Source organism: Psammomys obesus, unplaced genomic scaffold (genome assembly GCF_907164565.1).
Source record: "Psammomys obesus unplaced genomic scaffold, mPsaObe1.curated_primary_1811, whole genome shotgun sequence".
NCBI lineage: Eukaryota > Metazoa > Chordata > Mammalia > Rodentia > Muridae > Psammomys > Psammomys obesus.
Genome location: NW_026593286.1, coordinates 6571450 through 6587666, shown reverse-complemented (window position 1 = coordinate 6587666; position 16217 = coordinate 6571450). Strand labels below are relative to the sequence as shown.

Here is a 16217-nt window from a genome sequence, read left to right as displayed (position 1 = left end):
TCCTTCCTTCCTTCCTTCCTTCCTTCCTTCCTTCCTTCCTTCCTTCCTTCCTTCCTCCCTCCCTCCCTCCCTCCCTCCCTCCCTCCCTCCTCCCTTCTTCCCTCCCTCCTTCCCTCCTCCCTGCCTGCCTTCCTTCCTTCCTATTGCTGTGTAGCCAAGAATAACCTTTTCTCTGCCTGGAGTGCTGGGATTACAGGTATGTACTCTCATGCCTGGTTTTAAGTAATGCTAAGGATTAATCCTAGGGTTGATTTTAAAGTAGGCTACAAAAGATACAGAAACAGCTAGATGATGGACTGTCACGGAGCATAACTGAAAGTTGTATCATTTTTTAGTGTGAATGGACTTATGGGGAGATTATTTTCAAAGCCTTTGTCTTCCCAAGATACACTTAGTTTTATGTGGCACTCTTGGCGTCAATATTGAGCCAGGGCATTTAGCCCAATGCACACAGAAGCTCATATATTATGTCACTGGGTTTTTGGAAAAGAAAAAAAAAAGTAGTTAACTGATGGAAGCTAGGAATTGTAAACTCAAGTCTGTCTCCTGCATTAGTTGACAGCAGAGGAATTTTAGAAAGGGAAAGGCAGTGTTCTTTGTTGATTTGATGGGGAAAAGATGGAGTATTAGGTGCGTGTGTGTGTTTGTGTGCATGCATGTACATGTGAAAGTGTTGATAGTCACCACAGGACTCCTCACAAGTCTCCTCCCCCTTTTGGTTGGAGGAGTTATGTTTTGCTTGGCAGGTTATGAGCATATGATGTCAAAGGGCTGTTGACTAGATAAGTTAATTTCTTCGCTGGTCCATTCTAGAAAAGTCACTTTTCTAGAATTTCAACTTTAAGCATCATTGAATGGATTATTTAATTTTCCCTTAGCAAATAATTTAAACACATTATTATCTAAGGAATTTATTACAAGGTGTTCAGTCCTTAATTGATTTTAAAAGAAAGAACTTGATAATGAGTAATTTCACTTTTTGTCTTTTTTTTTTTTTTTTTTTTTTTGTTCTTGTCCAACTTCTGACTGTTTTCTATTTGATGGGAAGAAAATTATTTAAGGGCAGGTTTTATAAGATGGAAAGACTTTTGTCCCCAAAACTTCATAAAAGGAGCACAAAAATCTTTCACAGAGAGGGAAGGGAGGATAGGACAGTGGACAGGAAGGCCATTTGCTGGGTGGAATCTTCTTAATGGACCTGGCTTCTTAGGCATAATTCCTATAATTCTTACAGACATAGTACTTTTTGGTAATCTCTTAGCATGGTATGGAAAGATGGCTCAGCAATTAAAAGTCCTGGCTGCTCTTGCAGAGGTCCCAAGCTCAGTTCCTAGCATCCATATGGTGGCTAATGACTGTAATTCCAGTTCCTGGGGATCTGATACTGTCTTCTGGCCTCTCTGGGTACTGCATGCATGTGGCACATAAAACAAAACTCAAACCTCAGCAGCTTCACAGTTTGTGTTAGTTGTTGCACAGGCCTGAAAGTAAGAAGGAGCTCTGTGAATACACTGGTGTTTCTCAGGGCTGCCAGGTGTTCTGGTGTCTGCAAAGGGAAAGGAAGCTCATTGACCTAGCTACCATTAACAATTTAGGTGTGTTTTCTCTTTAGATTTTAGAATGCTGGGCACAGAGAGGGGACATGACTCTACAGAGAATGGGTCGGATTGGAGCCATTGTTACATTTTTCTTCCGTTTTGCCTTGAAGCTTTTCATTGATACCTGTTGTAGCCTAGAATCCATCAATACAGAAATCACACTAATTTCTTCTACCTTTTTGTTTTTTAGGCCACCATCTTTTGATGTCTCATGCTGAGACAGACTAAGCACATATGCCTCTCTGCATGTGCAGGGAGAGTTATTGAGGAATTAGGAGGAACCTGGAGCAGCGAAGTGTGGGCGGGTAGTTCTGTGTAGCGTAGAAAGCTAGTATTTTAGTGATCCATGTCTTCATCTTGTGTATGGTTATATCAGTGTGTTTACTTTGTAAGACTATATCACACTAGGCACATATGGCCTAGTGTACTTTTCTATATGCAAATAAAACTTAATTACACCGACTAAAGGTATTAAAACCAGAGGAAACTTAATGGAATTTTTCTGCACTACTTTTATTTAATACACGAATATAATTATGTTTTTAATAATTTATTTTTATTTTATATACATTGGTGTTTTGCCTGTATGTATGTCTGAGGGTGTTGGATTCCCTGGAACAGGAGTTATAGACAGTTGTGAGCTGCCATGTGGGTGCTGGGTCTTCTGGAAGAACAGCCAGCACTCTTAACCACTGAGCCATCTCTCCAGCCCTTTAATTATGTTTTAATTGTAATTATCAAGATAAGCATGGTGGATCTGACAAACTTTTGATATTCGTTTCTATTAGCAAACTCACATTTTATCCTTGCTCATTTACCAACCTGTTACTTACAGTTTACATGTCCTGCTCTTAGTGGTTTCGCTATGTCCTCAGATGGTATTAAGCTGGGAGATACAGTGTCTTGCCTTCCTAACTTTCTTGAAGAAGGATGAATAAGAACATCAAACTAAGTACCAAGCCACAAAGCTGGTACTACCCAAGTTCTTAAGGTCTTAGTCTGTATCTGCTTTCTTATACCATGGAATTGCTGGAATCCAGAGGATGCAGTGGATGCTGTTGGTATTCTACAGTAAGACTGTGGTGGAGAGTATTGAGAGTAGCTAACCCTCTCTTGTTCTAATTAGAATTAGTGAGCTGAATTTGAAAAGTGTGGAAGGTATGGGATAAAATTCATATAATCACAATTGTCCACTTTGCCTGAGTTTATGCTCTCCAGTCCTTGTCATAGGTTTATTTGTTTGAGTACCTGCTTGGAGGATGGTTTCCTGTGTAGCAAGTTTTCTAAGGCCTAAGTTGATGTACAGTTTGAGTCAGTATGACTCTGTCTGCACATAGGCTGATGGGTTAAGTTAGACACTGATGACAAAGCATGCTTGGAGTAAGTTCTCCATTCACTGAAATACTGACTTGGTGCTTTAGCAGAACATTTGCAAAAATAAATGCATCTGTTAAGGCATGTGAACATATTTGATCCATAAAGTACGTGTGTGTGTATGTGTGTGCCACAGCTCACATGTGGAGGTCAGAGAAAAGCTGTGGGAGTTGGTTTTTTTTTTTTCCCACTATGTGGGTCCCAGGTCATCAGGCTTGGCTGATGGGTGCATTTACCCATCAAGGCATCTTGCTGGCTGTTATAAAGGATATTTTTATTTATGCCTATTTAAAAAGGTAATTTTTATAACTTAATGACTTCTTTTTCATTCTTGGATCTTTGATGCTAGTTTTGTATTTTTAAAAGCTACAAATATAACAGTGCTTTTAGGGTAAAATATCTGTCAGTATTTCCATTATAAAGTGTAATTTTAAAGAGTTTAGAAGTCAGCTGTAAAAATTTGTTCTTGGCTGATACTTAGTATACAAAAATCTCTGCCAGGCTAATTTCCAGAATTTTTGCAGCAGCATAAACTAAGGTTGCATGGTAGAAATGGCCTACACTGGGCTCATTTTTTGTTTCTATCAGTGTAGGGAAGATGACAGCTTTTAAAAATGATTCATGTAAAACAATATAAACTTTTCTCTTGAGTTATATTCTTAAAAAATTGTTGGTTTTAAAAAAATGTTATTTCGTCATCTACAAGGTAACCATTGCTTAAATATAAAAAATTGAGGCAGGCGTGGTGGCACACATTTTTAATCCCAACACCCTGGAGGCAGAGGCAGGATCTCTGTGAGTTCAAGGCCAGCCTGGTCTACAGAATAAGTCTCTGTTTCAAACAACCCAACCCAACCAAGCCAAATCCAACCCAAATTGTACCATCCCCCCTACCTGAAGCCCAAATTGGAGGAGCTTGTGAAACTTTCTTTTGCGATTAGGTTCCACTGGTTCTTCTTAAGGTCAGGGCTACATAGTGACTTTGTGGCCTCATACTCTTTTTTTTTTTTTTTTTTTTTTCCTGCTCTACTTTGTAGCTTTCTGTTTGGTACATGGCTTAGTTGTTTGCAAAGGAAGTTAGAAAATGCTGGGGAAAAAAAGAGAGAGAGATATTTTTATGCATGGCTGGAGACTTAGCTAGAGAAGCTAGAGAGCTTCTAGTTAATGTAATTGTCTTACTAAACCTCTGGGCAGGTCTTAGGTTGAAGCCATCAACCACAGTGTAGATAAGCATTTTGCCTTGATGTTGCCTCAAGCATGCATGCACATACAGCTCTGATGCTTTTATAGCTCACGGCCAGGCCTCTGTTCTTTTCTAGAGTTTCTTCACAGTTAAGCCCCATTAAGTAGAGTCCCTCCAGAATAATTTCATGTGAGACAGCTAGATTAGCCTTGTAGTTAATAGTAGCTGCCTCTTGTGTTACTGAATTGTGGAAGTACATGTATGTAAAGCCTTTGGGGAACATTTAAAATCTTGTTAGTTTAAAATGAAGCATGCATCTGCTTTGATAACCTGCTGGGTAGAGTCTTTCAGAGGCCCTCTGTTGTAGGCTCCTGTCCTGTTCCCTGTTTTCTCCCTCTTCTGATGTCCATCCCATTTGCCTTTCTGAATTAGGATTGATCATCTTACCCAGGATCCTCTTTCTTGACTAGCTCCTTTAGGTATATAGATTTTAGTATATTTACCCTATATTATATGTCTAATATCCACTTATAAGTGAGTATATACCATGTGTGTCTTTCTGTTTTTGGGATACCTCACTCAGGATGATCTTTTCTAGTTCCCACCATTTGCCTGCAAATTTCATGATTCCTTATTTTTAATTGCTGAGTAGTATTCCATTGTGTAAATGTACCACAATCTCTATATCCATTTCTCAACTGAGGGCGATCTGGGCAGAGTGCAGGGAATCTTAAGATTTCTGGGGGAGATAGAAAGGGAGATATAGAAAGACCTGGAGGGGACAGGAGCTCCACAAAGAGAGGAACAGAACCAAAGAATCTGGACACAGGGGTCTTTTCTGAGATGCCAACTAAGGATCATGCCTGGAGTTAACCTAGAACCCTGGTACAGATGAAGTGTATGGCAGCTCAGTGTCCAAGAGGGTTCTCTAGGAAGGGGAACAGGAGCTGTCTCTGACATGAACTCAGGGGCTGGCTCTTTGATCACCTCCCCCTGACGGGGTGGGCAGCCTTACCAGGCCACAGAGGAAGACAATGCACACAGTTCGATGAGACCTGATAGGCTAGGGTCAGATGGAAGGGGAAGAGGACCTCCCATATCATTGGATTGGGGGAAGGGCATAGGAGAAGAGGGAGGGAGGGTGAGGTTGAGAGGGGACGAGGGAGGGGGCTACAGCTGGGATATTTATTGTAATTAATAATAAATAAATAAATTTAAAAATAAAATGAAACATGACTTTATGGGAAATATGAATTGGAAAGAATACTGGGTTTTATGCATTCATTTAGAAATATAGTATCCATGATGAAAAAAGAAATACTTTATTAAGGCTATGCTTCCTCCTTCCACAGCTGCCCTGTTTTAAAGCCTCTCCCTAATACTACAAAGGAATGATGCTATACTATTCTTAGGGCCAAGAAAGTAAAAACCATAACAAACCTTTCCTTCATAAACCCAAGCAACATTATCAAACAAATGTATTTTGAGAATCAGGTCTGAGTTCTTAGGAACTTGCTTTAGATTTTTAGAGTCATCTTGACCAATGACCGGTGCACCATGCTTCAGTGGACAAACACCTTCATTGGCCTTAGAGTCTGTTATGTGTTGTTTTCTCTGGAATCATCTTTGCTAAGATGCTAACACTTTTGCCTGGCTGGTTTTGGGTGGCTTATTCTAAGGGAGATGGCTGTTCATGTTGTCATGACTTGTAAGACACACTAATATAAGGGCTTAATCCAAAGTATGGAAGTGATAGTGGGCAGTAAGCAAATGTTTGCTTCACAGCTGCTAACAAGTGCTTATGAGTCTGTGTGGAGATGCTCTTTGGCTAAAACAGATCCTGTTACTTCTTAGAGGAGTGATTGGTTATTCGCATTACTTGCTGAGGATTAATTTCTTAACATTATTTTTTAAAAATTGCAATAGATCTGTTATGTACTGCTTTCACTGGAATTACTCATTTTTCTAAGCCCAATTTCCTTTTAGGGAATAAATGCAGGTTCTATAAAACCCTCCTAGTGAACAAGAGCCAATAAACAACCCCCACACACATGCACCTCCACCCATGTATTAAAATTTGTGTCCATGTAGATATGTCCAGTTCCAGTGTACACCACAGAGTTCATTCTAGTCTCCCCTTCCCCACATTTACATTTTCTTTCTCTGACACAAGAAGTCTGGCTTTTATTCTCTAATATATATCTCTGTGAAGAATGCCGTGGAGGTTTTCATTAGACCACATTGACTGTGTATTGTTTTTGCTAAGATAGTAATTTTCATAGTATTGAATCTACCAATCCATGAACATAGGAGATCTTTCTGTTTTCTGTTGCCTTCTTCAATTTCTTTAGAGTTTTAAAGTTTTCATTGTAGAATTCTTTGATTCCTTGGTTAGTTTACTCCAAGTGCTTTTGTTTTTGTTTTTAAATGCTAGTATAGATAGGATTGTTTGCCTTGTAGGCAGTGTTTCTTTTTTCTGCAACCTTGTCAGAATTTGTTATTGTTACTTTTTTATTTTTAAAGTCATTTAATGGCTGGGGTGATGTGGAATCTCAATATGATTTTGATTTGTAGTTCTTTGATGGCTAAAAATATTAGCATTTAAAATATATTTATTGGGTTTTTCACCTTTTCCTTTGAGAAGTATGTGTTCAGATCATTTATTCACTTACTGACTATATTACTAGTTCTGCTTTTATTAACTTTTTGATCCTTCCTTGTGTGTGTGTGTATGTGTATGATATATATATATATGACTCTCTCTATCATATACATGTGACTTTATATAGACTCAAGATGACTATCATATACATATGACATATATATCATACACATATACTTGGAGAGAGAGAGAGAGAGAGAGAGAGAGAGTACCCTAGTTATGGTGGCCACATGCATTGTTCAGGTATTGTTCTCTACAGGTTTTTGTGAGTAATTTTTAGTACTTATTTGTGATAATACATGTGATTGAGAATTTTTAATGCTTGTCCTTAGTTTGCACTGTTTTGAAGCCTTCTTATCAGGTTCTTCATATTTATAGTAATGACATCTTACTCTTGCCTTGCCTCTTATCAACATGATACAGCCATTTGTGTCCCTGCTCATGCTCATTTTTCTTGAATTTTTTTTTTTTTGTCTAAACACAGATTATTTGTGTAAATTTCTTTCTCTGTGTGTCTGTGTGTGTATAGACCAGACCAGAAGCCAACCACTATTTTTTTCTTATTACCGAGGAGCTAGCCACCTTATTGCTTTGTTTTCTGAGAAGGGTCTCTTCCTGGGACCTGGGATCCATGGATTAAGATAGGCTGGTCAGCTGTGAGGCCCAGGGGTTATTGTCCCAGCCCTGGAACTACAGGCACATGCCATCATGCCTAGCTGTTTTATGTGGTGCAGTGATGTTACTCAGGTTCTTGTGGTTACATGGCAGACACTTTGCTGTCTGAGCCATCTCCCTAGTCTTGCTTCCCATGGTAATTTTTAGTTTCTTAGTAGAGACTGACCATGTGGAATATGCCAACCCTGGAATATGGCCCTTGTTTCAGTGCCTGATGCCTTTTTAAAATTAATTAATTAATTCAATTTATGTATTGGTCACAGGGCCTGATGCCTTCTTGACCACCTCAAACATATTCATTAAATATATCTAAATTTCAGAAATGGTCTGAGATTGAATTGATTTTTCAGTGCGTTCCAGGATATTGAAGTGTGTCAGTGAGATGTGGGATGCATGTGCCACAGTTGCTGTAATGTGAGGGGATTTGAGCTTAGATAGTAGTTAAGCCTCTACATGAGTGAAAACCCTAAATACAAAGGAGCCTTATTTTAGTTGACAAGTTATTGAAACATTTGGGTTTTCTTTCCTGAACAGTGTTATTATATTTCTACTTTGATTCTATGTAAAAAAAAAAAATGTTGTGACTTTAAAAGGAGTCATATTTAATTCAAGCAAGCATTAACAGCCCTATCAGTAGACTTCTAGGAATACAAAACAGAAAATTTTCTCTAAAAATAATCCTAGTTTGATTATTTCTAAGGACACTTGGATCTTTAGTCTTTTCTAAGAGGCACACGTTCGTACTCCCCTGACAGAGGGGAGTGTCATTGCAGTTCCTATCTATGAGTATGCAGGCTGTATAATTACTAGGGGGAGCTACAAAAACTTGGGAAAAGTGAAAGGTTTCAGGACCCACAACAATCAAAAATTAATTAAAAGCTCCTTAATGAATTCAAGTATTCAGTAATGTTTCATCATGTGACCTCACTGAAAGCTTGGTTCTGAGCACATGTCCTTTGCCCTTTGTGCTGCACATTCTGTCACGCCACACAGTAACAGACCCTGCTAGGAGCAACATGTCTCAAATTGGCGGCTAGTCTTTATGATAAATTGCATTTTTGTTTGTAGTAACAAGTTTTCTGTTTTAATTTTATTTTATATGTTTTAATTTTAGAAAACAAAAACTTTTAATATCTTCCTACTATCATTATAATGAATTTTGTTGAGATTAGTCCATAATTGTCAACAATTTCCATACTGCCTCTAAACATACTTTTATCATTTTATAATATATGTATTACTGAGTAGTGTTCTCAGTATTAATAATTATAACATCAAAACATTGATCGACTCTGAAAAGTGTTGAGCTTTATGTATGCATTTTATTAGTATGTTTTGTAGTATCATCTATTTAGCCTAGACTTATTCTTTCTATAAATAAATATTACCTTATCAAAAGTTTAATAAATGATAAAAATATATGAATACCCAAGAATTGTTTTAAAATAAATTTCCTGCCAGATGTGATGCCGAACCCTGTAATTCTCACATTCTGGAGACTCCAGCAGGTTGACTGTTGCAGCCTGTAGCCTGGGCTACATAGTGAGTTTGAGGGCAGCCTGGGCTGTAGAGTGAGATCCTGTCTCAAAAAATCTCAGAAAAAGAGAAATGCTTTATGATCTTTTATAAGTATTTGTACAATTTGTAAACCTCACTTTATGCTACATGCCCAGTGTCATGTAAACATGTCCTGAGTGAAAGGCATGCAAGAGGAAAAAGCTTAATTCTCTGCTGTGGTGATTAGCACAAGAATGGCCATGTGACCCAGAGAACCCGACCTTGGGACTCTTGCAGAATACTTTAGTGAGAGATTCTTTTCTTCTGCTGGGTTAGTTAAGAAAATAAGACTTAATCTGGGACTATTCGTGTTTGTATTCTTTATCCTCTATGAAGAGAGGAGCTGCTGTGACAATGGAGAGCTAATATTGCATGCAGAAAAGTGACACAGCACACACACACACACACACACACACACACACACAGTACTGACAGAAAACAAACCTTATAAATATCAATCGAGACCCTTAATCTGATGGAGTGACTTATTTATACCTATGCCAGTAAGTTGCTTTAAGAACACGGGTGTTTCCTAGATCAGAAGCATTTTGTTTCACACCACGATGAAAAAACAGAATGTATTCCAAAGAGAGAAAAAGCACTGGGAATCACAAAAAGATGATAGGGCACGCAGAAAGCACAGAAAAGTAGAAAGAGTGTCCTATTGGAAGCTGGGTAGATGGCTCACTGGGTAAAGATGCCACTGAGCCTGAGGAACTGAATTCAGTCTCTGAAATCTGCTTGTGGGAAAGAGAGAACCAGCTCTTCATGTTGTCCTCTGACTTCCACATGTGCACTGTGGCATGTAATACACACACACACACACACACACACACACACACACACAGAGAGAGAGAGAGAGAGAGAGAGAGAAAATAAATAAGATGTAAATAAATAAATCATTGTAAGTTCTTGAACAAGAGAGCTTCTATTGAGAGTCAGCTTCTTGGGAACTTGAAAGCAAGGATTGTTACAACTCTGAGCCTGGTCCACTCTGCTGTAGCTGTCTCAGCAGGAGACAGTCCCAGCAAACAGTTGGGAAGGGCAAGTTGCGCATGATCCGGCTGAGAAATGTAGTCAGCAGAGGGCTCAGTGTAAAGGACTCCATGGTCAGTATGCCCAACCCTGTGCCAAGGAATTCTAAGCTCATGACTGGCAAAGTGCTTGGCCTCCAGGATGCTTCCTTTCTGCATGTGGTTCCCTGCAGGTGGGGACCAGAGCTGTGTGGCCTGGTCCAGCAGATTTCCCATGCCTGCTCCCTCCTACAATGGGATCTGAACAGACGGAAACTTAGGCAGAGTGCTGGTTCCCCCACTTGTCCCATTCCCTTGCAGAACCCAGTGTTCCGTTCACTTCCTTCACACTAGTGCCCTTGGAAGACTCTTAGCATGGCATCTGTTGCTCCTGGTTGCATGTACTGGGAGATTGGAGAGGTGGCTCTGGGTCTATAGGGGCCTGTATGGCCTAGAGTCTACAGGGGCCAGCAGTGGCCTCCTGTGTGCAAAGAACAAAAGCTTCTACATGAATGCAGCCTTAAAGCTGACAGCTGACCCTTGACTGGCTTGATCTTAGCCTACATTCAGCACCAGCAAGAAGTCCATTTCACTATCTGCCGCTATCCAGAAGATTCCAGTATTAGAGGATCCAGAACTAGTCTTCATTGATTCTCTGTCATTTAAAGCCTTTTTTCTTTTTACTGTATTTTTGCTTTTTTATTTTTAAAGTTTTCTTGTTTTTACCTTTATCTAATTTTATTTCCTCTTCTTCCATGGCCTGGCAAGGCTGCATCATATCAGGGGTAAGAGATCATATGTTCATAGCAGCTTTGTTTGTAATAGCCAGAATCTGGAAACAACTTAGGTGTCTCTCATTGGGGGAATGGATACAGAAATTGTGGTACATCTACACAATGGAATACTACTCAGCTATTAAAAACAAGGAAATCATGAAATTTGCAGAGAAATGGAAGGGACTAGAAGAGATCATCCTGAGTGAGGTAACCCAGAAACAGAAAGACAGCCATGGTATACACTCAGTAATAGGTGGATATTAGCTATATAATAAAGCAAGTCTTAACAAAGAAAAAGAAATCAAAATAATTGATTTTATCATGCCAAATGGAATAAACTGGAAGTCAATAACAAGAGAAACCACAGAGTCTACAAATACTGAAGATTGAGCAATGTATTTTTAAATGATTGGTGAGTCACTTAAGAAATCAGAGAGGAAATTTGAAAATTCCTAGAATCAAATGAAAATGAAAACACAAATTGTTAGAACCTTTGGGATACAGCTGAGGCATTTCTAAGAGGGAAGTTTATAGCTATCTGGGCTTACATTAAAAATCTTAAAAATCTCAAATAAATTACTTAATGATAAACCTTAAGGTCTTACAAAAATAAGTACAAGTGAGGCCCCAAATTAGGATATGGAAAGAAATAAGGATCAGAGCTGAAATTAATGAAATTGAGAGTAAAAGAAAATACAAAAGATCAGTGGAACAAAGAGGTGGTTCTTTGAAGAGAGAAACTGGGTTGACACACCATTAGCCAAAGTAACTAAAAGAAAGAGAAGGCCCAGTTTAATGAAAGTACAGCTGAAAAGGGGGACATTACAGTGGTATCACAGAAATTTAGAATATTTTTAGCTGTTATTTTGGAAACTTAGTAGTCCAATAAACTAGAAAATCTGGAAGGAATGGGCAAATTCTTAGACATGTGACCTACAAAATTGCAGTATAAACCCATGTACGGTGAGCCCTGGACTGAAGCAGTTATGAAGACTCTATAAAGAAAAGCCCACAACTGGATGGACTCACTTCTAGACTCTACTAGACCGTTAGGGAGGAACTAACACCAAAGCTTCTCCAACTAGTCCAGAAGATAGAAAGGGAAGAAATGCTTCTAGGTTCATTATACAATGCCAGTATCACCTGACATCAAAGCTGGATAAGGATATAAGAAGAAAGCTATAGCTTGGTATATTTGATGATCATAAAAACAAAAATTCTCAATGCATTACTTGCCAAAAGAAGTGAACAACACATTGAAAAGATCATAACCACAATCATGCTTTTATTGTAGGAATGTAAATACGGTTCAACATACACAAATCAACTAACAATGTGCACATGAGAAGATGAGTCAGGGACATAAATTATATGAATCCCTCAGCAAATACAGAAGAAAGCCTTTGACAAGGCTTAAAACTTCTTCATGATAAAATTCTTGCAGAAACTATGTATCCTATGTATCACATTTTGATATAATAAAGCCTGCATATGATAAATCTACTGCCAATATCATACTGGTAGAACCTGAGACTGTTTCTTCTATAATGAGGAATAAGAAAGGGTTTTCCACGCCTTCCTCTATATATAGCACTATAATATAGTGCTTGGATTCTTTGAGCAGTCATGCAAGAGAAAGAGACAAAAGTGATGTAAATAGGAATGATTGCTGACAGTATATAATTCGGTGCTTCTCAACTTTCCTAATGCTGTGACTTTCATGTTGTAGTAACCCCCAACCATAAAATTATTTTTGTTGCTATTGGAGTTTTGCTACTGTTATGAATCATAATGTAAATATTTATGTTTTCCAATGGTCTTTGGTGACCCCAGTAACCTAGTAATTTGACCCCCATGAGGGTCAGGACCCACATGTTGGAAACCTCTGGTCTAAACATTCTGGCAAGGAGATTCTTATACCTGATAAGCCCTTTCAGAAAGGTAGCAGGATACAAAATCAACATGTAAAAATTAACTAGTTTTCTATATACTAACAATAAATGTGCTGAGAAAGAAATCAGGAACACATTTCTTTCTTTTCTTTTTTTTTATTTCAGTTTATTTATTTTACATCTCAAGGGTGCCCCCTCCCTCTTCTCCTTCCAGCCCCCCTTCCCTTTCTTCCCCCTCTCCCTCTCCCTTCCCCCCAGAAAAGGGAAGTCCCCTCCCTCCATATCAACCCTCCCCAGCACATCAAATCAAATCAGGACTGAGCACATCCTCATCCTCTGATTTCTACAGTATATTAAAACAAACAAACAAAAAAAGAAGTTCAAGACCTTAAATAATTTTTTTTAAATACCAAGGAAAGAAATTACAAACAATAGAAAATGGAAAGACCTTCCAAATTTATGGATTAGTAGAATTAATACTGTTAGGTAATCATATTACCTAAGGTGATGCATAGATTCAGTGTCATCCACACCAATATTCCAATGGCATCCTTCACAGAATAGTAAAAGAATTATGAAATTCATATACAAAACACCCTGGATAAAAAAGTTATTAGGAAAAGGTGCTATGCTAGCAAAATCAAAAGTGTGACTTGAAGCTATTTTACAGAACCATGAGAACCAAACTAGTACAGTACACATACAGACATACACACAGACTGTAGAAGTGAAAATAGAATACAAACTTACCCTTTAAAAAACTTAATAAATTTAAGAATTTCATGCATGAATATACTATATTATTTTTATAGGCTTCTCCTTTTGACTCCATCTATGTTCCTCCATTCCTCCCAAATTCACAAACTTTTTTCTGTTATTGTTCTTATCACCCCCCCCCCCCCCCACACACAAATCTTTCTAGAGCTGACTACTTAGGACTGAATAACCTATAAAAGGGTTTGTCCATGGAGAAAAAGGGTTCTTCCTCCTTCATCAGCTATGATTGCTTATAGCTCTTCATCTAGGGGTGAGGCCTTGTGAAGTTTCTCCCATCCATGTTGCTGTGTTGACTGTTTAGGTCATTGTTTAGGTCTTGTACAGGTACCATATTGTTAAGATTTAATGGGTGCAGCATTCCTGTCATGCCTAGAAGATACTGATGTGAAGCAGGTGACCCAGTCTTCTGTCTTTTACAATTTAAAAAAGCATTTACTTTTGGGAGAAAGAGTTTGTGTGTGTTTGTGCATGTGAGTGTAGTGCCCATGGAGGCCAGAAGAGGGTGCTGGATCCCCTGGAACTGAAGTTATAGGAGTGTCTTAGTTAGGGTTTCTATTACTGTGATAAAACACCATAACCAAAAGCAATTTGAGGAGAAAAGGGTTTATTTCACCAGTTTATTGTAGCTTCTAGGCCATCATCCAGGAAGTCAGGACAGGGATCTGGAGGCAGGAACTGATGCAGAGGCCATGGAGGAGTACTGCTTACTGCCTTGTTCCCCTGACTTGCTCATTTTGCTTTCTCATATACCCCAGAGCCACCTGCTCAGGGACAGCACCACCCACAGGATGGTCCCTAACACATCAATCATCAATCAAGAAAATGGCCCACAGGCTTTCCTACTGGTCAGCATTTTCTCAGTTGTGATTTCCTCTTTTCAGATGACCCTAGCGATAGGTTGACTAAAACCAGGACAAGGTAAGGTTGTGAGCCTCCCTGATGTGTGAATGTGCTAGGAACCAGATTTGAGACCTCTGTAAGAGCAGTATTTACTCTGAACTGTTGAGCTATCATTTTTAGCCCCTAACTCATAAGTCTTTTTGGTCTCTTTCCTGTTGTTCCCTAAGCCTTAGGTATAGGGATTGTATTGTAGATGTACCATTTGTGCTGGGTACTACATAGTCATTTACTCTATGCATTTGGACCTCTTGTGTATCTCAGTATTAGCCTCTATCTCTTGCAAAAAAAAAAAAAAAAAAAAAAAAAAAGAACCTTCTATGATGAGTAATGAGAGTTACATTTACCTGCGAGTATAAGCATGTGTATTTAGAATACAGTTGGAAGAGGTCAGTGATCTCTCTATGAGCCATAGATTCTTGGGACCAGGCATGAGTTTCCTCTTGGCTCGCTTAAGTCCAGTTAGACAGTTACTCCCAAGATGTCAGTGCCACTGTTGTGCCGTCTGTTGTGTTTTCTGGGCTGGTTGTTGCGGTTCACAGGCTTTACCCTGGTTAGGAGCGTTCAGAGCTTACTCCGCTGGCAGCCTTCACAACACCTTTGATACCAGAAGAACTAGATCTCAGGGAGAGGTTTTCATGTCAGTGTGAACTCTATTCCTCCAGTGCCTGTGTCTGAGGTTAGTGGTATCTTCGACAACAGGGTCTTACTTTCCAGTTGTGGGGAACAACCATCTTATTTTTCAGAAAGGTGCTGTAAATATACATCAGATAATATCATTTGGATTTTATGACCTTTATCAAGGTTTGTTTAACAAATGTGTACTGAGTACATACTGTGTGATTGGCGCTATCACAAGTGTTGTGTATATAGCAACAAGCAAAGAAGGGAAATCCCTGCCCTGGTAGAGCTTGCATTCCATTGGGGAGGACATAATGCCATCGACTGAGACAGTCTGTGATATACTCGGTAATAAATAAGCGCTAAAGAGACAGAAAAAATAGGAGGGGCATGAGTTTGGGGATGAGAGTTGAGATTCTTTAGAGCATGGCTCAAGAAGGTAACAGTAGTAACAACTGCGGGAAGGGAGGGGCTCCTTACACAGACCATGTGGAACATTTGGTACATACTTGCTGTGTCAAGGAATAGCAGGCTGACAGGGAGAGTTACTGGGTGAGCATGAAGGGATGACTGTGGTGGAGTGAAGGGAATGTATCAGGCAGGGTCCCTGCATCAGTATTAGGAGTTGGCATTTGTCTCTGATTGAAGTGGAAGGGCTTAGAAAGGTTATGAAGGGAACTGATGCAATTTTGACATGTGTTTACTAGACTTATTCTGACCCCTCAGTTGGGAGTAGATTAAAAATGGGCAGGGAGACTCTTATGAGTCTGTTGACCAGGTTCAGGAGAACTAATGGAAATTAAGTAAGATTGGAATCATTGAACTTAGAACTGACATGGTTACCTGATTGATGGATGAGAGGTATGTATAGAGTGTGATGGGTGGTAGGTAGGGAATGAAGAAAAACTGAGTGATTAATGATAACAGAGTTTGAAGCCTGAACAAGGAGAATGGAGATAGTTTTTTTTTTAAATGTTTCTAATAAATAGATATAAATCATTCTTTTTTTGAAGTTTTAAAAATTTGTTTATTACAATTTATTCACTTTGTATCCCAGCTCTAGCCCCCTCCCTCATCTCCTCCCAATCCCACCCAACCTCCTTCTTCTCTCCCTATGTCCCTTCCCTAGCCCACTGATAGGGGAGGACCCCCTCCCCTTCTATCTGACCATAGCCTATCAGGTTTCATCAGG

The 16217-nt window shown here is 39.1% G+C and overlaps 1 protein-coding gene across 4 annotated transcripts in view; it reads left to right on the top strand.

The window, feature by feature from the left end:
• Positions 1–16217, top strand: part of Dis3l2 (DIS3 like 3'-5' exoribonuclease 2) — a 320053-nt gene that overhangs the window by 73444 nt on the left and 230392 nt on the right. For 3 of the 4 annotated variants that reach the window (XM_055616630.1, XM_055616629.1, XM_055616631.1), the window contains exon 6: positions 155–196. The exons of the other annotated variant lie outside the window; for it this stretch is intronic. In XM_055616630.1, the coding sequence (XP_055472605.1) occupies positions 155–196 (42 nt within the window). The remainder of the gene's footprint in view (positions 1–154; positions 197–16217) is intronic. 4 annotated transcript variants of the gene reach the window in all.